At 43.2% G+C, this 23,240-nt stretch overlaps 1 protein-coding gene across 1 annotated transcript; it reads right to left on the bottom strand.

The window, feature by feature from the left end:
• Positions 1–5,034: 5,034 nt before the first annotated feature.
• id3 (inhibitor of DNA binding 3) lies at positions 5,035–6,723 on the bottom strand. Its single transcript, XM_030392408.1, has 3 exons — positions 6,271–6,723; positions 5,837–5,911; positions 5,035–5,405 (listed from the first exon to the last, which is right to left on the bottom strand). The coding sequence occupies exons 1-2, from the start codon at positions 6,568–6,570 to the stop codon at positions 5,858–5,860; spliced, it is 354 nt and encodes a 117-aa protein (XP_030248268.1). The 5' UTR covers positions 6,571–6,723; the 3' UTR covers positions 5,035–5,405; positions 5,837–5,857.
• Between the last annotated feature and the right edge of the window lie 16,517 nt (positions 6,724–23,240).

The following is a 23,240-nucleotide window of genomic DNA, read 5'->3' as shown; positions in this document are numbered from 1 at the left end:
CCTCTGCGGAGATACAAACCTCATGATGTTGAGTGAGAATGTGGTCAACATTCACAAAACGTTATTCTAAACTCTAGTCAAGATCACAGAGTCCTCAAAAATGAAAATATAAAGGAATATTCTGCACAAAACATGCAGAAATTAATATTTGATGTAATGGTACAGCCCCAAAAGTGCATTCACACATTTGAGACATTAATATTGATTAATATACTTGTTATTAACGAGTCAAGTCTAACAATGAATGACACTGTCCCATGAATATATTTTTCAAATAATAAGGAAAGAATTTTATCTTGTGGAAGCTAATAAAGAATTTAAAATAATCTATCTTCGGTTAAAATGTTTTGCAAATGTGTTGAACAATAGTGTTCAAGTGGTTTAACATATATACAATATGTAACTGTGTATAAAACTAATCTTCCTGGAGCCTTTCTATAGTTATGAGAGGGGCCATTTCATTGTTTCCATCGGGAGCCATTTTCCACCCGATGAAAGTGTATTGTGGCCTGCTGCAAGGTGCTACTGGGGATAGTTTGTAGATGATAATTGGATTCATTCAGTACCACTCTTGTTTATTGGCTCAGAGGCGATATTGAAAGAAAACAACCCCTCCCCCATTCACAGCCTCCACACCCAAGCCATATGACTTGACCCCCATTGGCCGAGGCAACATAGCAGAGTCCCAACCAAAGCAGGGCCCATTGTCATGCCTCTATTTGAACTACTTCTCAAAATGCAATCACGAAATCTGAAAATGTTCTGAATGCAAGATAAGATCCTTGTGATATGTTCACTCAAGAGAGCACCTACAGAGAGCTGAGGGCGGGCGAGTAGGGGGGGGGGAAGCTGACACAGTTGGCTGCTTATTACACTGGATTAGGTAAGATAAATTGTAATTGTCTGTTGGTTGGGAAATTTGCTTCACACGATGTTGCAACATTTAACACATGTAAGAGGTAAGAAATACAAACAGAACTGCCAAAATGATAAATCCCCACCCTCGGTTTCTTCCTCTTTCATACCAAAACTACAGATTGCAGTTAAACTCTTTAGTGATATTGCATAACCCACCACTGTCATGAGAGTCCAGATGTATATGGTGCTCAGATTTTATTTGAAAACTATTAAGAAAATGTTAAAGTAACTGTCTGGAAAAGTGATTTTTAATGTCTGGGGCTGGATCAGGCACCGGGTCTGATGTGATCTGGCAAAGTGCGATACACTGTGACACACACATGAAACGGGCCATACTGGTAAATATGACACAAGCTTTCACTTTGTCAGATTTCCACTACAGGATTATTGTGACAAAATGGATTCAGGACAATGATATTATTGTGAGTTTTATACAGAACTTGGTAAAACTAAAGCTGTCAGCTGGGCAGGATCTGGGCTCATGCTTATGGCCTCCTTACCACCAGGGGGGCCAACAAGGAAAAAAAGGATCAACTACATACATTAATGTTTAACGCACATTTAAATGTTTTTTTGTCTTTTTAAGTATGTAAAAAATAGTAAGTAATAACTGATTAATAATGAATGAGCATGCTCATAATCATTTGCCATTTAATTGTATTTGTTTACCAAATACTGAAATGTGAGTTTAGGGCCTCTGAAAAATACCATTTATTTATTTTCATTTATTTATTTCACCAATCCATGTAACCTGTCCCCGGCAGTAAAATTCCTCATTAACTCTGTTTACTGTGTGGTTTGTCTCTGTTCTGGCAAATTAATTACACTAAAAATATGAGTGTAGGCTGTTGGAGAATGACACCTGATGAATAATGAAAAGGCCACCAGATAAGAAGATAGTCACATCTGCAATCAACACACTGTCACGATATTATCATATGTATACTATTAGCATGATATAAATACCTCACTTTTTGAATATCATGGTTATTGTCAACACAGATTTATCCTGACCCCCCCAGACACTATACTGTATTTCATAATATCTATATTCTTATTTGACATTGACCGTTTCCTAAACTAAGAGGCAACAACTCATGAAGTCAGCGTGGACTTTAAATGGTGCAAAGTCAAGGTATCATGTGTTTTTAAAGTCGTTGTAGGTTTGGTGTGAATAAGCTCACACTGGAGAGCTCCCTGCACACCAGACAAACAGACCAAAGTGCCGTCACATCAACATGCACACTGTTTCCAGCAGCGATGGGCTTTAGTTTGACACATGCCAAAACTTGTCCATGTCATCGCTGCAGTGACTCAGAGTCGGTGCTGTGTGACTGATAAAATCCTTGGATTATATTTAGGCCTGAGCTGTTTGGTTCATCAGTTGATGCTCGGTCATCTCTGTCCTGTATCAAACCAAATTTGGATTTGTTGAGGGGTCAAATGTTTGCATTTCTATGTCAGAGCAGCACTTGACATGCGGAGGTGCATTTTGACATCCAAGCAACAAGTTTATCTTGTGCTCACAGGATTTAAACATTCCTGGGATGTCAGGAGGACATGAGCTGCCGCATCCTCATCCAACACCCCCACCTTGTGGTGTGGACTGGGACCTGATCTTCTGTGCTGCTGCGGCCTCAAGCATTGTTTGTTGTTCATCTTGTTTGCTGTTAGCTTCAGGCACTCAAATGATCTGCATATTCTAACAGTCAACAAATACTGCCTTTGTGAACATTACAATGTTTATTTTTTGACACAGTTTCAGTTAGTTGTGTCTACTCTATGCTAATTTGTTGCTCATTGTAAGCGTAATATACATTAAGGTGGTGATGGCACAGTGTCCCCTCATTTGCATGCTATTGGCGAGGAACGATGACATTAACGACCAGTGCAGTAGCTGATCTAACTACACCCCTGAAATGACCACAAGAGTTCAACACTCCTTTCAAAGTCTGAGCAATAAATAAATCTAAATCTGCTATTGTGTATGTGTACATATACAAGGAATTTTACCCATGTTTCTAGTTTCTCTCACTATAATTTCAAATAGAAAGATTTGCTGGAAAACAGAAATAGATGCTCGACTAAAAACGAGGACAACATAGCTTAACAAATACAGGCACACATAAAATTGATTGAATTAACTATAATGTAGATGCTTTGGGTTGGTGGCCATCCTAACAATCTAAAGTGTCAATATTTGACGAGTTGGGAGCAGCATGCTAAGATTTATATTTGACAATGATGATGATCATGGATACTTGCTAAAAAAAAAACGTGTTAAACATTAAGTATTAACCTTCAAACCGATTGGTGAGCCCTTGTGCCGTGTGGACGGGGCTGTGTCATCCTGGAAGAAGCTGCTTCCATAGGGATCATTTCGTCAGAGGATAATCGTAATCAGTCAGAGCAACTTCCATCAGCAGTGACCCTTCCATCTGACAGAGTCCACCTCAACCAACCAAATGTGCCCTCCCACGGTAAAACAGATCCACCATGACCATAACCTTGCTATGTTTGTCCACTCATTTATTAAGGGGTTTCCTGTATTTTGTCACCTGTTTACAGTCTGTGTTCCATATTTTTTCCCCTTGGAGGGCCAAAACTTAAAGTTAATAGGAGTAGATTAATTCAAACGGTTAAAGGGGCCTTTGAGGCCCTCTTATGAACTGAACAGCAAGTGACTTGGTGTTCTACCCCTGGCCATGGGACAAAAGCGAGCACCTACTGTAATGTAATGTATTATAATCTATTGTATTGTTTTGTTAAGATGTAAAATGGGACAATTATCTGTCATTTTGTCTGATTTTTTGTTATAATAATAAAAAACAATGCTGGCCAAATTGATTCTTATTGCTGGCCCACTTTGGGAAGGTTAAGCCTGGACTAAAACGTATTTCCAATAACCCATTTTCACCACTAGATGGAGCTGTAACCTCATTATTAGCAGTATGCTGAAGGTTAGAAATAGGTCAATTTATTAAAATCTTCAAATTTAGCCTGTTTTATTTTTCATCTCTTTAAAGTTTACTTAGACGGTAAATAACAAGAAAGGTAATAAGAACACAGAGCAAGTCTTTACTGTTGCTGATGTATCCAGATGAGGCCACATGGTAGTGTGTGCCAACATTACATGCCTCATGCTCCACAAGGTGGTGTGGTTTGATCAGCTTTTGGCACCAGCCAAGTACAGTAACATTTATTTCAGAAGTGCCCATGTACTGTATGATAAGACAGTTATATTATTCTTGTAGGCCTGATTGTGATGATGCATGGATCTTACGGGTGATGGCTCTTCAGCCCCCAAGGTCAAGGCAGCACATGTTCAGTTTAACATGCTGAAGCGGTGCCATGGATGTTCATATTCATCTGCTGAGCATGGCCTTTTAAGATTTATGAATGATCAGAGTGGTGACATCCTCTCTTCTTCACCATTTAGGAAGTTTCGACTGTCGTAATCTGATGGCAACTCGTTCTTTGGAAAATTAGAAGCACTCACAGGAAACTCCCTTCGTTTGATTTCCAACCACTCGACCTCAAGATTCATCTGAGTACATCCTGTTGTATCAGCATTTCATTGTCATCCAGAGCCCAAAAAGTCACGTCAGCGTCACCCCCTTCGCTTCTGAATAACTCCAGCTCAGATTAAAACGCAATCTGAGATATCAAAACATAACTATTCAGGCCAAACGGTTTCACATCTTGTTTTTTTTTTATTTCATTACATAAGAACATACATACATACAAAGCACACTTTATAATAAAGAGTTTATGAAACTCACAGCACATTGTCTGTAGAAATGACACAATCCCTACAAACATTTATAATTAACTCTAGTATAGAGTTCTGATTATACCTAAGAAAACCCCAAAAACTCCCATTCAGCCTTACATACCCACAAGCAGATATGTACACATTCGGTTTGAAGTTGTAACAGTCTCCAGATCGTTAGAAATCAGATTAGGGTAGCTGGTGGTGGTGGGGGGGGGGGGGGGGGGGGGGGGGGGAATAATTATGTGATGATGAGATGATGTGAGACTAGAAAAGGGTTCAGGTTTGGGTGTTTAGGTTAGGAATGAAACACACAGAGAAAAAAAAAAAAAAAAAAAAAAGGAAAATAAAATGAACAATGTACCAATATTTCTACTTCCCCTAGCTACAGGGGATCCCAGGGTTGTTTCTTTGTCGAGGGGAGGGCACATAAAGCCGGTCGCTTTCGCTTTCCAAATCCTGGCTTCTGCTTTGGTGTGTTGATTTGTCTGTCCAGAGGCCAAAAAAGAACGAGTCTCTGTTTTCCTGCTTATGCACTACTGTTGATCCCCCACTCATCTTGGAAACAGTTTTTTTTTCTTGTCTTTTCTTTCTTTAAAAACCCTCCACCTCCTCCCTCCTCCTCCTTCTTCTCTTCCAAATACCTATCCCACCCTTTCTTGCCCCTCTTGTCCTCTTGCCCGGAGTGAAGTGGAGACATGTGTTTTCCCTGCACCTGCATGGAGAGAAAGGAAGAAAAGTGAAGTCAGATCTCTCCCTCTCGCCCTCACCCCTCCCCTCCCTGCAGAGGCGAGCAGACAGACTGGCGCCTCGCATGGAACTTTCATTAACCCCAGGCAGATAGCGATGAATCCGCTACACAGTCACTGGCCTGTCTAATTGGCAACCATGGCGAATGTGCAGGGTAAAGAGACTTTCATCCCTTCATCACATCAATGCCAACACTATTCTGGCTCGGTTCTCTCTTTTTTTTGATGTTGTGTTATTTTGAACGTCACAAGAAAAGAACACAGTGGTGATTCTTAAAACGACTTGCCCTGGAGATGGGAAGTGGTTTTTTTTCCTCTTCTCCAGCCAATTCATCTTGTGATCTTTAATTTTCTAAAAAAGATGTGACGGATTGGGAGGTAAAACACACACACGTACCGTGATATGTCAATGTCATCTTTAGTGGCACAATCGTCCTTCTTCTTTGGAGAAATTGCGCGTAAGATCCGCAGTCTGGATGGAGAGCAGAGAGAAGCAGGGTGGGGGTTAGACGCTGATACTTTTTTTTTTGCCCCCCAGTGCATGTAATGAAGAAACAACAGTGCTGCTGCTCGTAACCATGACACATTAGAGGACATCTGCTGCTGCATCGTAATAGTCTTAACAAAAACCACACAGAACACAGCGCCATGCATGCAGGCGGAGACGCGTGAGTGGAGCAAACTTTACAGCCATCCGCAGACTATGACATCAAACGATCCTCCACTTTTCAGGTGTAGAACAAAACAAAACCAAAAGAGCCAATATCAGTGCTGCTGAAGGACACGCATCCATGCCCGTATGCATCTCCCTTTCTCCCCTCGACCCCTCACCTTTATTGACAAAACCATCTTCGGTGCGGCTGCGTCCTCCGCCTCCAGCGCGATCTGCAGGTCGAAGATGTAGTCAATGACGTGCTGCAGGATCTCCACCTGGCTCACCGCCTCGTCCTGCGGGATGCTCGGCACCAGCTCCTTCAGCTTCGAGTAGCAGTCGTTCATGTCGCACAGCGCGCTCACCTGCTCCTCCAGACACGAGTGTTTATTCCGGCTGATGACGAGGCTCTGCTCCGAGAGGCAGCACACGGCCTTGTAGCAGCTCCTCACCGAGCGGACGGGACTGATGGCTTTCATGGCGGGAAAATAGACGTGTTGCAACAAACTACAACAACAACAACAACAACAACAAGGAGAGTCGATTCGGTGTGCGAACAGAAGTGAGTCGGTCGTCTTGAGGTCTCCAGGAAAAAGCTACAGTGCTCTGACAGCGACGTACAGTCAGGGCTTTATACGCAGCACGCCCGCTCACGCCCCTTTTCTCGCATCGCGCTCCGATTGGCCAGTGTACGGAGACGGCCCGCGCTCATTGGCCGATATCACCTTGTGGAAGGGCTGGAAAGAATGAGGAAATTAGGCTGGGATGCCTGGAGGGGATTGTCAATCAATTAGTTACCTCTTTCAGGTGCTGGGATTTGTTTGAAACGGGTGGGCTGAAGTTCTCAAAAGTAGGACACACAACAAGTTTGGAAGAAAAGTCAAAAAAACATTTTTTTTTTATACTTTTACTTTTACTTTTACTACTGCTCATGTCTCCAGGAGATGGCTGTTTTAATTCTATACTTACCACACTTTCCATATTACTTTTACTTTTACAATCAGCAATAAATCCTGTACGATTTCAAAATAAAAGTCTTGTCTGGTAGACGTACTCCAGACATGTTCATTATGGTTTATTTTATTGATTACTGTAAATGTTTCATGAAGTTTGTCAGACTGTGTCGAGACCTTGAAGAAACACCATCCAACAGAATGTATTCAAAACTAGGCTAAGTATGATGATACCATGTAGAGAGGTGGATATTCATGGGGTGTGTAATCTTATTTCAGGATACACTATCCCCCCAAAACTCGCATACAAAATCAAAATGTTGAAAATAGAGTATTTATATGATATAGGTAAAAGGTCAGTGGATTATCAGGCTGTTTTTACAGTAGATGATTGCCAAGTACATGTTATTCTTGTAGTCGATCATTAGTTATGGGCTTATTGATTGATTATATATGTTTTAGTAGCTTATAAACCGCCTTTTACAGTTCCGAAAGTCATGTTTAATAAACAATATTTCAGGCCCGCAAAGAATATTAAGGCTGCACTTCTTCTGTCACGTCTAAATGTTCAAACTCTAACCTTCTTTGGGAGAAACGGTTTCATGATAATTATATTCTAACAATTCCAAATGTTGTTCCCTTTTAGTTTACATCAAAGCACGTCCCGTTCTGCTCCTATTTGGGTCTTATTTTCCCCTTTTCTCACAATCCTGTTTTGTGGAGGAATGCAGGCCTGAGCCAGCTGTGTGTCCTATCCCGGCCCAGCTGTGTTGATCTAACGCGCCAGTCCCAGACATGCTGGCGCCAGCCTCCCGACGTCATCCATTCACCCCGACGCGCACTCCCCTCTTTGGCAGACGGCCCGCCCTCCCCCGTCCGACCAGCGGAGGGGAGAAAAGCAGAGGCGCTCGGAGATCCGATTGGCTGAGGGGGTTTGTCACTCATGGACATGGCTCTACGCCCCCTCCAACTCCGCTCTTCCCTCCCTCCTCCTGTCTGTAGTTGCACTCAGAGAAAGTTAGAGGAAAACCTTTCCAAATACCCCAAAAGTTGTGTAATGATGAAGAATCGAATGATGATCTGGAGTGACAGTAAAGTGATGACCATTGACAACATGTGACCATTACTAAAGCCAGGACAAATCTGCCTTTACACTTGTGATGTAGTTTTTTTGTACAGTAGTTAGATAACGTGGTTGCTTAACGGACTGTGGGTGCCAGAATGGTAGCCTGGTATTTTGCAACCACTGCGAACGTCACACCCACTCAGATGTTACAGCTTGATCGATCCACTTTTTATCTTAAAACGGAGGAGTGGTTGTAAGCTAGTTTGACATTTTACTACGTCACGTGCAGAAAATGAGTGGGTTGAATTTAAACTATCGTGAATTAAGTCATTTCACGATAGTGATCTAGACACATTTGTGTGTAAATACGCACGGCCGGAGCCGGAGCTATCCTCCTCCTCAGCTCGCAGAGGCTTTACCAGATGTTCAAATCACTGGCTGCCTTCTTCCTGGCAGTCATACCCCCCCTCACCCTCCCCTAAGCCACTGACCCTGTATGACAAGTCACTCTGGAGAAATCACAATATTGAACCGTGAGAGGGGACTTCAGCCCAGCGCTATTTTAGAGATATATTGTGTGTGCGGTGCAGAGTATCCAAACAAGACTTTGACCTTAAATATCTGTCTTAAATATGTCAAGGGGAGGACAAATATTGCCCCGACTTTCCCAAGTCTTGTGGGAATATAATTATGTATATTTGCTGACAGAGCGAACTGCTGGCTAAATAGATAACAGGCCTCGAGTTGACTTTAACGTTATTTAAATTTGATCATCCCCAAAAAGCGCTGCTCCCGAGCTCATTTTCAGGAACAACAGGAGCTATTTCTAGGATATCAAAAATGCCAACAGAGTGTATTTTTTTCTCCCCTCCCATGACAACGCTCGTCTGCGGATTCCAGAGTTTTCAGTGCGTAAATCTGTGCCACACACACACACACACACACACACGAGTGTGTCTGAGCAGGGATCAGGTGCTTGTCGGAAAGGCCCCGGACACAATCGGGTCTCTCTTTCAATGGATGGGAGAATTCCGAGCCTGGCGTCAGTGAGTCTGCCTCTCTCCCCGCCCTCCCTCTCCCTCTCCCCGCTCCTCCGTGCAGCTGGACGCAGACAATCAAGCCATCAACAATCGCCATGCATAATTAGCAGCGCCCCCCTCCTTCTACTCTCCTCTCTACTTCTCTCTCTCTCTCTCTCAATTAAATTTCGAACCACTTTATTTCATTGAAATATGAAGGTAAAAACCCCCCACAAATCCCCCAAAACATTCACATTATAACAAGCCTTAACATCTGTTCCACTTTTAATGCCTGAATGTGTGTGCTTCCATACCTGCCTCCTCTCCCTCCCACTCGTCTCAACCTCTCAGAGCAAAGTGTCTCTTCTCAACACAACCAAGTGCACAATAATGAGGGTCATCTTGTGAGATGAGAAGGAGAGACAGAGGGGGTAAACCACCACACTGTCATGTGGAGAGGCAGTGTGGGGTATCTTTTTCATCCACAAGTGCAGGCCCATCTTGTAGGGGGGTGGGGGTGGGGGATAATGAAGCGGCAAGAAAAGCACTGGAACTTAATTCTTTGTATCCCTGGTGTGTGTCACGCAGGATTCCTCTGCTCCTCCTCTGCTCACTCCGTCATCCATCAAAGACGTTACAGTCTTCTCCTTCGGCTTTGAACGGCCTACAGATCCCGAGCTTTTGTCCCATGTGACCCGGGCGCTGACTTGACATTTTATGCACACTGTTGATTTGTGCTGGTCACTTGTTCGCTTGTTCAAACTTGTGCATAATGACCTTGCTTGATTTTTTTTTAAAATTTTTTTTTACATTAGAGGGGGCCCAATGTGTTAAGAAAGAACCTCACCCACATACTTCATTCAATGGTTCATTCACTCGCACACTAGGTGCCCATTGTGAGGCAGTGTAAACTCTCCACGCCAGGTTGAGGAGGACTTTTGAGCAACTTTATGTCAGTGACTGTGGCTGTCTGGTTAACACTAAAATACACAGTGTCTTGGTTGAGCAAATTACTGTACAAGTAGCTGGTGTGATTGCATTCAATCACATCTGAGACGTATGAGGATCTGACAGCTGGGAAAAAATCTACAAATGCAAAAAAATGCAACAATAATAAACATAAATGTTCTCCCTTACTTCCCTTTTCTGTCTGTGTGTTTCAGCAATTATGAGTCATTTGTCTTTGCAGCTGTAGCAAAACCCTTCAACATATGGTCAGTTGTGACACATATGTCAGTTCACCCGTCACACCGCACAGTCAGTAGGAACAGTTGCACGATTTCCTCTGTATGCGACTGTGGAGGAGGATTCAGTCAAGTCTGAAGAAATAACCCCCACGGACGTCATAGTGATGTCGTCAGGGTTACCTTGTCTTGGAACTGCAGATTGTTTAACAGGAAGTCTGAGTACAAGGTGGGAGTGAACAGTTTGGCAGGTGCGTATTTACCAAGCAGGGAGCACAAGATAGAACGATGCTGCAGAGTTGCATCATGGGAACTGTAGGATGTAGCAGTTTTGGGGTAAAAATCGGTTAAACGTAGACTTAACTTGTCAATTGTGTGGAATTTTCCATTTCACCTACATATTTTTAGTCATTATTGTATTATTAAAGGATATATATGGGACATTTAAAAGTTAATTACACTGTGACTTTTTAAGCCTATGGCCTGCCAACCCCCGTATATAAAAGACATGACTTTTGTTTTCCTCCATGTTCTGATGAATGCCACTAGACCAAAACATTAGCATGCTGGTTGAAAGGGCCAGAATAAACTGGCGAAATTGAAATTTGTCAGCTCCTGATCTAAAGAAGTGTGTGTGTGTGTGTGTGTGTGTGTGTGTGTGTGTGTGTGCTGTGTTCATCCCTTTGGGCTTTAAGCAGTTAACATGGACTGTTTACCCACATACAACTAACCAACCTGGCAGCAACAGGTGTATTGTGGCAACCAACCTGAAAAGCGACATTTTTTCATTCAAAGAAAAAAAAACAAACAAGGGCTGCTTCTACAGAGGTTAGCTCAGATGCCACAATAGCATCTGTCATATCAGAAATGGGGAGTATTTTTTATTGAAAGAAGAGAAAAGAATGGCCCTGAAGGCTTTCTCGATGGAGAGATGTTTCCACTCTGGCTTTGGCAAAAGTCTGATTTACCGACTGGCTCCAATAGTGGTACTGGCTCTCCTGCTGTTGATCTGACTGGTTGAAGCTAGACAGTGAAAGGCGGACTGTTCGTCCGATCACCTGCCATGTATTTTTAGAAAGTGCTGCCCCCTTTTCCAAACACTTTCCAAGGACGACACGCCAGATGGTTCTGTGTAACAAACAATCTGGCGAGTCGGGTCTGCTTAGAGGTAGAACCTCCAACTACAATACCTGGCAGAAGTCAATAAGATAAAGGTAATAAGGTCACATCAATATGGCTGGCCATACTAGGAACTCTGCTGTTGTCATTATCATGTTGCCATGAGGTGAGACAGGTGGCAATGTCTATGTCCTTGGCTGTTTTTACTGGTCCATGCAGGAATGAATGGAGGTCATACAGCCATATTGCAGGTGGGGCACAGTCCACCGAAGGCCATAAAGCCCATGGCCACCACCCATAGGGCCAAAACAAGCTGACTGTAATGTTGAGTGTGCCTGTGCGGGAGGAGAGGCTGCCAGCTGTTGGTCACACTATTGTTTTGGCGTTTTCAGCGTCCCTGACTGGAATTCATTCTGCAGGCATCTGATGAGGATAAACATCTGGCTTTGTGTAAGCACGGTTAAGGTCAGACTTGGTGATCACGGCCAGTTGGTGTAGGCGAGGATGATCTGATTAGTCATAACACCTTCTATCATTTTCTCAAACAAAAGGTTTTTGAAATTTTGTCATTTTGTAAGAACAAATTGACCAATACAGAGCAGACGCCACTGCATTCCTCAGCCTGCTGACACACTGTCAGGCAGTCAAACCCAGAATGATTATTTACAGCCTCGCTGGAGCTGACAGCGAACTTGCTGCTGCGGTCCTCCACTGGATGACCATTAATGGAAGCATTAAAACCGTTCCTCTGTTTTCAAAAACTGCAAATAAACACCAGAATGAGTGTCTGCAGACAGCATGGAGACAAACTGGCTGTGTCTGCCTGCTATTTGTTTCTACACTGCCAGGGAATCCATCTCAGGCCCTCGGAACTCAAATCAAGACCTATGCAACAATTTGCAGATGACTACCAGATGATGACCATAATAATTACAAAATCCTCTTGTGTAATTGCCGTTCTTGCTGTTGTTTTGCAAATGGCGACATTTGTGGTAAATACACATTAAACTCACTTGAACTCCAATTTTGACCTTGTAATTAAAGACAGCCTTGGTCCATACTTTTTGAGAACCCACACAGAGTGCGGCCTGTACATACAGACACAAAGAACATATATTCCTGCATTTTAATGCATCCAGGATTCCCAAAGCGAAGTCCATTTCGGCTTTTAAACTGTTGTTGGGTATAATACTGGGAGAAAATACAAGTATTCAGACTGCAGCTTGATCTTTTTCATTAAAAGACACCAAAGCTAGTTGAAGGAGACGCCAGCAAGTTGCGGTGGAGACACAACTCGAATGGAAATAAACAAATCCCAACATTTTTGATCCATTACAATGGTGTATTAAAGGGACAGTTCACCCCAAAGTCTGAAAAAACATATTCTTCCCCTTACCTGTAGTGCTATTGATCTATCAAGATTGTATAAGTGTGAGTTGCAGAGTTTTGGAGATATCAGTTGAAGAGATGTCTGTCTTCTCTGGAATTTATAATTGAACCATGGCACTCGGCTTGTGGTGCACATAGCACCAAACATCTTTATTTATTTTTTCAAAGTGGAATGCAATGTCTTTCCAGAAATCATGACTTGGTTACCCTTGTCTTGTTTCATTTTCATTGTACTGTCTCACAGGCTTCTCCTCCGTATGCAGATGCGTGCTTCGTTCTGCGCGTTGACACAGTTGGTGGGTGCAGTTTGGTAGAAAGAAAATCGTTCCTACATGAAACTCCTCCAAATGAATTGCCTAGTAAAATTGTGTAGTTAATCTTAGACAGGCACTTTTCTGAAAAACCACCGACCCATGAGAGCTTAACATTTCTATATGTGGCAACCTGATGTTTGTTAAAGTCCAGTACCCTGTTACTGATACGCTGTGCTTAGGTTTAGGCACGGCTTGGCAACCAAAAAAGACGGTTTCGGTTGCTACCTTAAACGACTGGGGGATGGTCTGACTTCCCGTGAAGCTTAGCTGGCTTTGGTCTCCATAAAAATGGCTGGAAATGTCCCCAGGTCTTCTCAAAAAACACCCAGTTTTGTCGCCACAAAAATGGCTGGAGATGGTCCGACTTCGAGTAAATAAAGCTTGTTTCCAATGCCACAAAAACGGCTACGGCTGGTATTCCCAAAAGCTCAGCAATTCACACCAAAACCACCTAGATAGATAAATAGCACAACAGGTAAAAGGGAAAACATCTATTTTTTTTTTTTTTTTAGGTGAACTCACTATAAGTCGCAGTGAATTAAGATCCGCTAGCAAGCCTGTGCACATGATTAAAGACAGATACGAATCTTCATTTTGTCCGCAAGACCCCACACAACGCATGTGCTCATGCATGTGTTTTTGTGCGGAGGCGTCATGGACTGGGGGCGCGAGATGGGGAGATACAAACAGGAAATTTGTACGGGTGATCAGGAAGCAGGGTCCAATGAAGAGAACGAGTCGAGATGAAGGCGGAGAACATTAGTGTGGAAAAAGACTGCAGGAGAGACTCGAGGGAGAGCGACAGGGAGGAGGAAAAGACACTCAGCGAAGGAAAGAAAAGAAAGAAATGAGAGGGATCGGCTGAGAGGAAGTCAGAGAGGAGCCCTGAAGCTGTGGCGGCTGCTGCATGGGTTCAGCTGGTTAGGCTTCACAGAGACTCACAGACAGAGGCCATTAGGTCCCTGGTGGGTATCTCTGCACCTGTGTGTGTGTATGTGTGTGTGTGTCATGTGTTTCTAGGTCAAGTGGGTCCCTGAAATCTAAGATGAGCTGCAGCAGTGACTTTCTCCCTCTGTCACTCGCATTGTACTATTCTAACACTTTTTCTTTCTTCTACCCCCAACCCCCTTCACACACACACACACACACACACACACACCCACATACAATCTTGTTCTAGAACATGTCCACGTACAAATGGATATATGTAAAAGCACACATGGATGAGCACACACACACTTGCCACCCCTCCTCATCTGTCTTGTCCCTTCCTTGTACTGCTAATGAATTGAAACTGTGGGGATTGAGACATGATACACAGCTGATTCCCCCCCCCCCCCCCACACCCCCCCCCCCCCCCACACACACACACACTCAGACACACACTTACCCCTTTCCTAATCTGGGTCAGCGGTGCCCCTCTTGGTCACCCCTGGCGGAGCCCTCCAGACGGGGGGCAGAGTGGGAGCAGAGAGGTCTGGACTGTCGGTGACCTGATTAAAAGCTCTTCCACAGACTACTGAGCTCCGTAACCAATCAAACACAACACACACCCTGTCCCTGCTACTTGACTGTCTCTCACTCTGTCTGGCTGGCTGGCTGTCATATACTTGTCTGCTCTTACTCCTTTTTTCCATTTAGGGTGATTTATCCTGTCTTGATTTGTGTTGTTTTCTTTTCTTCACCCTCTGTGAATCCCCTCCTAAACACTGACAAGCCCTCTCCCTCCGAGGTGGCTTTAATCTCGGTCGTGTGACGTGCGCGGCATCATGGCGCGGACTCAGGGAAAATGGACACTCGGCCAGCTGGTCAGCCCTGCATCGCCATGTCCAGCTGGGCATTAGGGAGCAAGTCTTAATTGGGTTTTGCGCGTAAAACCATTAAATATGCATCACGTCATGAACTTACTGCTGTTCTTGTTCCGTCTGCGAACCATCTCAGGCCATCAACCAGAGTTCAAAAGACCATCCTCTGGCATCTACTGCTGTCGCTGCTAAGCTAACATGCGTTAAAATCTGGGTATTGTTTCAGAGAATAAAAAAGGCTGAAGTAACAACACCATGAGTCACTCCCTGAGAGAGTAACACTACCAGGAAATGCCTATATCTGTGCAGCCATGTTTGGTCTGTGTGTATTGTTTTATGGACATTTCCTGCGAACATTCTCCGGCCACTCTGTAATTTACTTAAAATATCCTCACACCACTAAGTTAAGACTCCGGCCAAAGCGGAGGGTCAAAAGCCACTCAAGATTTCTAAAAATGCTGCTTCCTCCAGTTCCCCAGAATGGCCAAACGAGGAATACGGTCTGTTCTCACTGACTGGAAACACTTATGAAAACAAAAGAGGGAAGATTTATATTTATGAGGGGAACGCAGAAGAAAAAGGCTAAAGAAATTCAGCAATTCAGGCAACTGTGATATAAGAAAAAGATAAATGGAAAGGTTGCTCCATCCAAATGATTAAAAACAAAACATAATTTCACTCACGCTTATGGTTTGAAATGCACATAATTATTATTTCATCAGCCCAGACGTCAGGATAAAGTGTTGATATTGTACCTTTCTGCAAACCACAGATACACATTTTGTATCATATCAACGTTTCTACAATACATATATTACATTCAGATGCATGTAAATGAGCTGATTTCTTATGAGGTGGTGGCAACATGATACTTTCCTCACCTCAAACAAGCGTTTTTTGTGCCTAAACCTAACCAGACCTCATAGGGCTTAATCACCGATAGGGATAATCATGAATATTCTTGAGTGAGAGACTTGAAGAAGCTGGATGAAGTGCATGATTTCCTGATTTTTTGTTACATTCAATTAGATTTTTATAGAAAAAAAGTGATATGCCTTCCGGTCTTTTTTTATCGTCCCATGCACAGTCGCCACAAGACAATACTGAAAAGTATAGTTGAAATGTAAAGAGACACAAAGTTCAAAATATCCTAATTTTCGGGGTTTCATTCGCCCAGGAAGTAATGTGTTTACCTCCACCTGACAACAGTAGAGATGAATGGGAGTCAGTGTGTGTGTATATAAAAAAAAAATACAAATAGTAATATGTCTTTCTAGAAACAGTGACCGAAGGCTGTTGAAGTCAGTACAAAGAGAGGTTCTTTAAAACTGAAGATGACACAGCACAGTCTGCTTCAGGGAAATGAGTCACCACATGGACCTGTGGTTGGTGTTTTTTGCAGAGTGGTGTGATGAACATTTCCAAAAACCAAAGATATGGTTATAGACTTCCAAAAGATTTCACCTCTACCAGACTATTGTTAAGAGACAAAAAAACAGAAAGAAAAGAAATCACAGAGAGCTACGCTGGCACTTAAAATGATAAGAAATTGAGCTTTGATGTGAAAAAAAAGGCAAACTGCACAAAGGGACAAAAAAGGCTGCATTTTATTTTAACATGCACAGAAACATAACAACGCTATCCTACAGCCCAATCGTAAGATCAGTCCTTTACTTCTCACTGGAAACATTGTCAAGGCAACAAGTAAAATCACTGGTGAGCAGCTGCCATCTATCTGAAATTCATAACGGACAAATCATACAGAAAGTTTATACATCACATCAAATCTAAGCCATACCCTACTTTGAGGGATTTGAAACCTCCATATGGGTCAGAGGTGCAGGTTTCCAAAGATTTGGCGCATGTTCAAGTTTTCATTTATCCCACTTTAAATAAGTGCTCTTTATTCTTGTATAAACTGCCTCTTTGGTTCCCTGCAAAGCTGATACTTTGGTGCACCCACTGATTCATTCTGAACATAGTACATGTCTTAATGTCTGCCTTTGTGCAAAAAAGAATTTTCTCCAGTGGGACTGTAAAGATCTGAACTGAGCTGAACTGGACTGATGGGGATTATGTGCTGATAGAGACTGTGTCCAATGAAAACTGCTCACAATGAGGTCTGTGTTGTATCCACAGAAATCAATGTTTTCGGTTTGACGTGCAGTTTCTTGATCCAACATTTTTACAGCGTATTCTTTCTTTATTTTTGTCTTATTTAGCCTTTATTTAACCAGGTTAGTCCCACTGAGATCGCAGACTGGACTGGAAGTGTTATTTCATCAGTGCAATTCTTTTTTGTTTTCCCAGCAATCATTACAGCAAAGGATAACATGACCACTGCAGTGATAACGTTGTTTGTATTGTGTTCCCCAAGGAATCCATATTTTACATACACATACACACACACACACACACTTACACAAAAACTTCCCCCTCGCTAGGAAGGCTGCTTTCCCATTTTTTTTTCCTTTGCCGGTTGGTTGGTTTGTCAGCAGGATTACACAAAAGCTACTGAATGGATTTCCATGAAATTGAGAGGGAAGATGAGTCTCGGCCCAGAATAGACCCTGTTAACCTTTGGTGCAGATCTGAATAAAGGAACAAATCCAGGAATTATGTCTCACTTTCTTTAAAGGTGCAGTAAGTAAGAATTGGCCACCTGTGGAATTCATACTCCATTCAAATGGGGGATGCTAACTGCAGCTGGCATTAGCTAAGATCGTCAGTTAACCATGTAGCTAGTGGTCATATTAGTTTACTCTGCCATGACTCGGAGCTTGGAGCACTGGGGAAAGTGTTTATTATCGGACTGTCATCTTTTGGGGAACAAACTGGCTCAGGCTAGCTATAACAGATATATAGATATAATAGATATAGATATAGATATAATAGATAGTGTGTGTCTACAGCACAATACCAGAAGCGTAAACGTGAAACGTTTCTTTTAATTAACATCAAAACTGTTGTTTCTTCACATCCTGTAATTCATGAATGGTTTAAACTAAAATGATTACATATTGCACCTTTAACATTGCATGGATCTTGATAAAAATAATTTTTTAAAATCTGGCATATTTAGGGAGCTGGCGTCTATGAGTGAGTACAGTTTGATGCTGATACGAATAAAAATCTGGGTCTAGCTGACTTATTTATGTTTTAATTAGATACTGGATGAGGCTCAATGAAATTAAAGGGGACTGTTTGGCCTTGGGGAGGTATGCGCTCTACTGAGTAATTCATTTTTCAAGTGCTATTGTGTTGCCTGTTACTATTTTCAGTCCAAACACCCACTTCGACACACCTACAGCTTTACCAGCTCAGTTCAAGACAGGAAACCCTCGTCATATGCAATCACCCGCTGTCTTTGTTTACTCTCTCATACTATCTGATATAAAGACACCTTAAACAACCTTTTTCTCTTTGCAAATCTCAGAATTGGATAGTAAAACCAAGATTATCTGCATGGCTGGACGCCGGGGAAACAGTGGAGGGGCAGAGATAGGGACCACTGGGTCGGGCTGTTGACCTCAACACAGTGAGCCCAGATAAAGACGAGCACTTCAAACACCACTGATAAGCTTCACAGTGAAGGACACAGAGCAGCTCCTCTGGCCCAAAAACAAGAGATAGGCCCGACAAAGCCCAGCTAATGAGAAGGTGAGAATTGGTGTTAAACAGATAGAAATCACTGCGTCTTTGTACTCACGAAAAGGGCACAAGTGTAGAATGATGTTGTTTCCATGTGTGGGCTTGAATGTCAGCGGATGGGATGTCGCCTTTATCTGATCAGTGTTAATACAGTCAACAGTGGCATTTTGTAACTGAATAGGCCTTAGCCTGATGTGACAGACAAGCTATGGCAATGTTAGGGGGGTCAATCAAATGTGTGTGTGTGTGTGTGTGTGTGTGTGTGTGTGTGTGTGTGTGTGTGTGTGTTCATTCGCATCACAGCAGCCCTATAATGACTGTTTAACAACCTGAGTAGTGCTCACCTGTGTCAACGCGCTGAGTGACTGAGTTAATTATTGTCCTCCAGACGTCTGCGAGGCCTCAGCAAGATTACAGAGGACAAAGCCGAGATTAGATCAGCCGAGAATTGACTTTTTCTTTTCAGCTGCAGGACGAATCAATCTCGAAATTCGAGATTCATTCTGACGTTGAAATATCACGGTGCTGTTATTCACGCTCGTTTAAGATAATGCTCATAAATGACTTTTTCTGCCCACGCCAGATGTGTGCCCCCCCCCCCCCTTCCCTCCTTGTTAGGGAGGCAGATGATTCCACCCTCCCCGACCAACAACAACACTTAAATGTTAGGCTAACCTCCTGGTGACTTTACCGCAGCATCTGGCAAACGTTAGGCTTCACCTGAACCCACCGTTTACGCTGTAATCTGAGCAGCGCTCTTACAGATGTGGCTCCAATAGGCAAAGCCCTGTATATGTGTGTGTGTGTGTGTGTGTGAAAGTGTGTGTGCGATCATGTATGTACCATGTCTGTGCATCTGTGTGCTCTCTGGGCGCAAAAAAGACAATTGCTCGGTTCAGGATGGGAACCAAAGAAGCCGGTGCAGGCACAGCAGGGGAGCCCTTTTCACAGCGCGCACAATAACCCACCCAGCCCCAGAGAACACAGTGCCTGGCTTGCCTTGTGAACGCACAGCAGCGACAGTGTGCCGCGCACGTGGGCGAGACTGTGTCCTTTTGTTAGCAGCGACTGATAAGTGAAAAAAAGAAAAAAAGAAAAGGGAAAAAAAAAAAAAACAGACAAGACCTGTAAGACAATAATACCCACACTCCCTGCACAGCTGGCATATTTTCTGAGAAGCTATTTCCTGTAAAAATTCTGACACGGGAATAATGATGGCTTTGATTGGGCCCCAGTTAACGGGAGGCACTTCCTGTTCCTTTGTATTGGTTTCATTGTGAGGCGGTGGGGCGGGAGGAGGGGGGAGGAGGGCGAGGCAGGGTTTGAGGGAAACAGCTGCTGGAGATGACACAGTCAAGAACATCCCCGTGACCCCCCACCCCTGCACACACACACACACACACACACACACACACACACACACACACACACACACACACACACACACTATCACCTCTTTTTGCGTTGGCAGGCCTCTGGTTTCGGCCCAGTTCAGTCTCACCCTGGACCAGTAGAGACATCGCTCTGTTTAAGTCAGGACATGACCGTGAAACTCTCAACTGCCAACACAAATGTTACTCAGAGATCGGCTTTCAGGACAAATCTTGGCATCTCAACTCACTTAAATTAGTCACCGATGCCTGTCATCTCTGGTTGAGAGTCCTACAAGAATATCTAAATTAGTGTGGTAGGCAGAGGGATAACACCTACTGCGCCCGATTACAAGAAAACAGCCTCAAATTGAATTTTTTCGAGTAATTCTGAGAATGTTTTTTTTTATATCTGCTTGGAAGACAGATGGATGGGGTTTATTTCGATAGTTATTCGGAGCATCTGTCAGACTGTTGAGTATTTCCTGTGATTGTCACACACAAGCTCTGTTGCCCTATGTGTCACCAATTCGCCAGCAGAATAGCCACGAAATAAACTCAAAATATTATCCAGGTTTTAATCAATTACTGCCACAACTAAACAGCAAACGGAAAGAGGGAGGCTTCAGCAGCAGGTTTTTATCTCACATAAAATCAGCAGTTAGACCAAATATAGCTCGACTTTTGAAAACACAGCAGCTTTTTCAGGTTTAAAAAAGCTGTGAGAAAAAGTTGTGAAAAGGTTAGGGTTCGTCTCGTCTGTTGTGTTTGCACATTAGCGAGGGAAGTCTCACTTGTTATCTGTAAAAGGAAAGTCTGTGGTTCTCAAGTTAATTGCTGCAAAAGCAGATGTACGCTGCAATTTAGTCCTCCTTAAGAAACTGTACACATACCTCGGTTTGCACCATCTTTGGAATAAGTTTGACAGATTGCAACTCACACGCGGGTATTCGGATGCACACACACACTTTCGTGCATGTATGCATACGCACCCGTGTCTTCTATCTGAGTGAGGTTTTCCATTAGTGTTTTTGCAGAGATCACAGGTTGTTCTGCTTCCTGCCGCACACAGCGTTTCGCCACAGAAGCTAACCAGTGCTCATGCTCTCTCTCTGCTGTGCATTGATGACGATCACTGGAAAATATCATCAGCACAACACACACACACACACACATACACAAACACACTCACACACCTTACCACAAACACAGATGCATGAACACAAACACAGTTACTGATGGCGTTATCTGGCATCCGAGTGTTGGGAGAGTCCCCTGACAAAAATATTTTCTCTCTGCTTATCTTTTTAAATCTTCCATTTTTAACTTTTCTAAACTCTATTATTACCTTTTCGCCCCCTCTCTTCTCAACCTCTATACTTTTCTTCGCCTCTTTTTTCTCTCTTCCCCTCCTCTCATCCCTCTCTACAGCAGTGCCAGTCTCTGAGGAGGGCTGATGTGAGCTCCAGATGTTGGCGTAGACTGGTTGGAGACAGAGAGGGCAGAGGGCTTCCCCGTACCTCCTTCTCCTCTCCTCCCCTCGAGCTTATATTACCTGATATTTTCTCGTGTTTTGTTGGATCCCTTTGGCATCTGTGGGCTTTCACAAAGTTGTAAAAATTTGCTGAATTTTAAGACCACCTCTGTTTAACTACCAACTTAGCCACTTAACAAAGCCATGCCTTCATTTGTTTTCATATTAACTGTGTATGAGCAAAAGAGGATGATTATTATCCCACCGCAACCTTAAAGCAGAGAGGATATTGTCAAAAGTATTGTGCCACATGTAGTGTTTATTATTTCAATCGCCATTAGATGGTACCAGCAGTGACTCTTCCTGTGTTCATACATACATTACATTATTACATTATTAACAGTTATGGATGCGTTGGTGTAAAAATGACTTCCTCTTGTGGGAAAATAAAGACCTGATCTCTAGATTTTCCTGGAATGTTTTCTATAGGAATACAGGTAGAGGAGAAAAACAGAGCTCATGGAAGGTCAGTCGGCTGCTGGCGTCTTTCTCTCCCTCTAATTATTGTTGAGACTAGTCGCTTGTCCTTCACAAACACGTCTCTGCCTCATGACCGCTCTCTCTCTGTCTCTCTCTCTCCCTGTCTCTCGCTCTCTTGGTTTCAAAACAAATGTGTGAGCTGTTGTCCTCACATAAAGCCTTATGGGTCGGGTCAGAGGTCACCCAGCCTCCGAAGATAGTATCTCTCTGTCTGTGATCATCCATCAATCACTTTAGATACAACGTCACCTTCCTCACCTCTCGTCCCATCCTGCATCTCTCCTCCTCCTCACCCCTACTCTCTCCGCCATCCACTCTGACTCCTGCGTTCGCTCACCCTCACCACTCTCCCCCCTGTGCTGGTGCTCCCTTCAAAGGAAGCATTGATCACCAGCGGACACAGATAGACATTTAAGGGAGTTGCGCTGGTTCCTCTGTGTGAGTGTGTCTGTGCAGCAGCAGGGGTCACGCTGTGAAATTAGGCTGCATGCCGGGGCTAATTGAACTCAGGGGTCACTAACGCGCATCGTTGACCATGCACGTTACTTAGCATATCTTAATCTACTGATAAGACGCTGTGTGTGTGTTACAGCTAATTTGAAGTAAAAAATAATAATAATAACACACTAAACAACAGGTAGCTGTTAGATAAGTGGAGGTTTAGTGGTTTCAAGTCTTATTGCCTTCAGTTGCGGGAAAGGAGTGCAGCTTTCACAGCAGAAAAAAAACAAAAACCGGGCAAACACGCTGATTCTCTTTAATTAGAGAAACACATGATGCCTGTAGAGGAAGTTTTTAGAATTGGATGCAGTCCGCTCTCAGGCAACTTCTCCCACTTGATGTCCTGGGTGTTTTCGTCTCATACACGAAACCACAAATCCTGTGTAACTCAATTTCATATACTCGTCACTCCCGAAATAGACCCCTCACATTATCTTTACAACCACTCTGCACACACACACACACAAACACACACACACACACGTGAATGTCCATCTATTGAAAGGTCACATTAGGGAGTGATTGGGCATTTTGAAATAGCTGCTAAATCCACTTTGCCATAATTAGAGCACTTAACAGCACACCAGTGTGTAATGCATTAGTCCGGTCATCTCAAGGCAATTAAGACTTGTTTCACTTCACCTGCTGTGACCCAACATCTCCAACATTATGAAAGAGGGGCTATTTTGGATTTCCAGTGAGAATTTACCACAAACACACAGAATAAGGCCACCGATAGTAGTTCATACGGTTTCTTATCACAC

The sequence above is a fragment of the Sparus aurata genome, chromosome 16 (assembly GCF_900880675.1).
Source record: "Sparus aurata chromosome 16, fSpaAur1.1, whole genome shotgun sequence".
In the NCBI taxonomy this organism is placed as follows: domain Eukaryota; kingdom Metazoa; phylum Chordata; class Actinopteri; order Spariformes; family Sparidae; genus Sparus; species Sparus aurata.
Note: the sequence above shows the minus strand (reverse complement) of the source record. Positions and strands in the feature narration are given on the sequence as shown.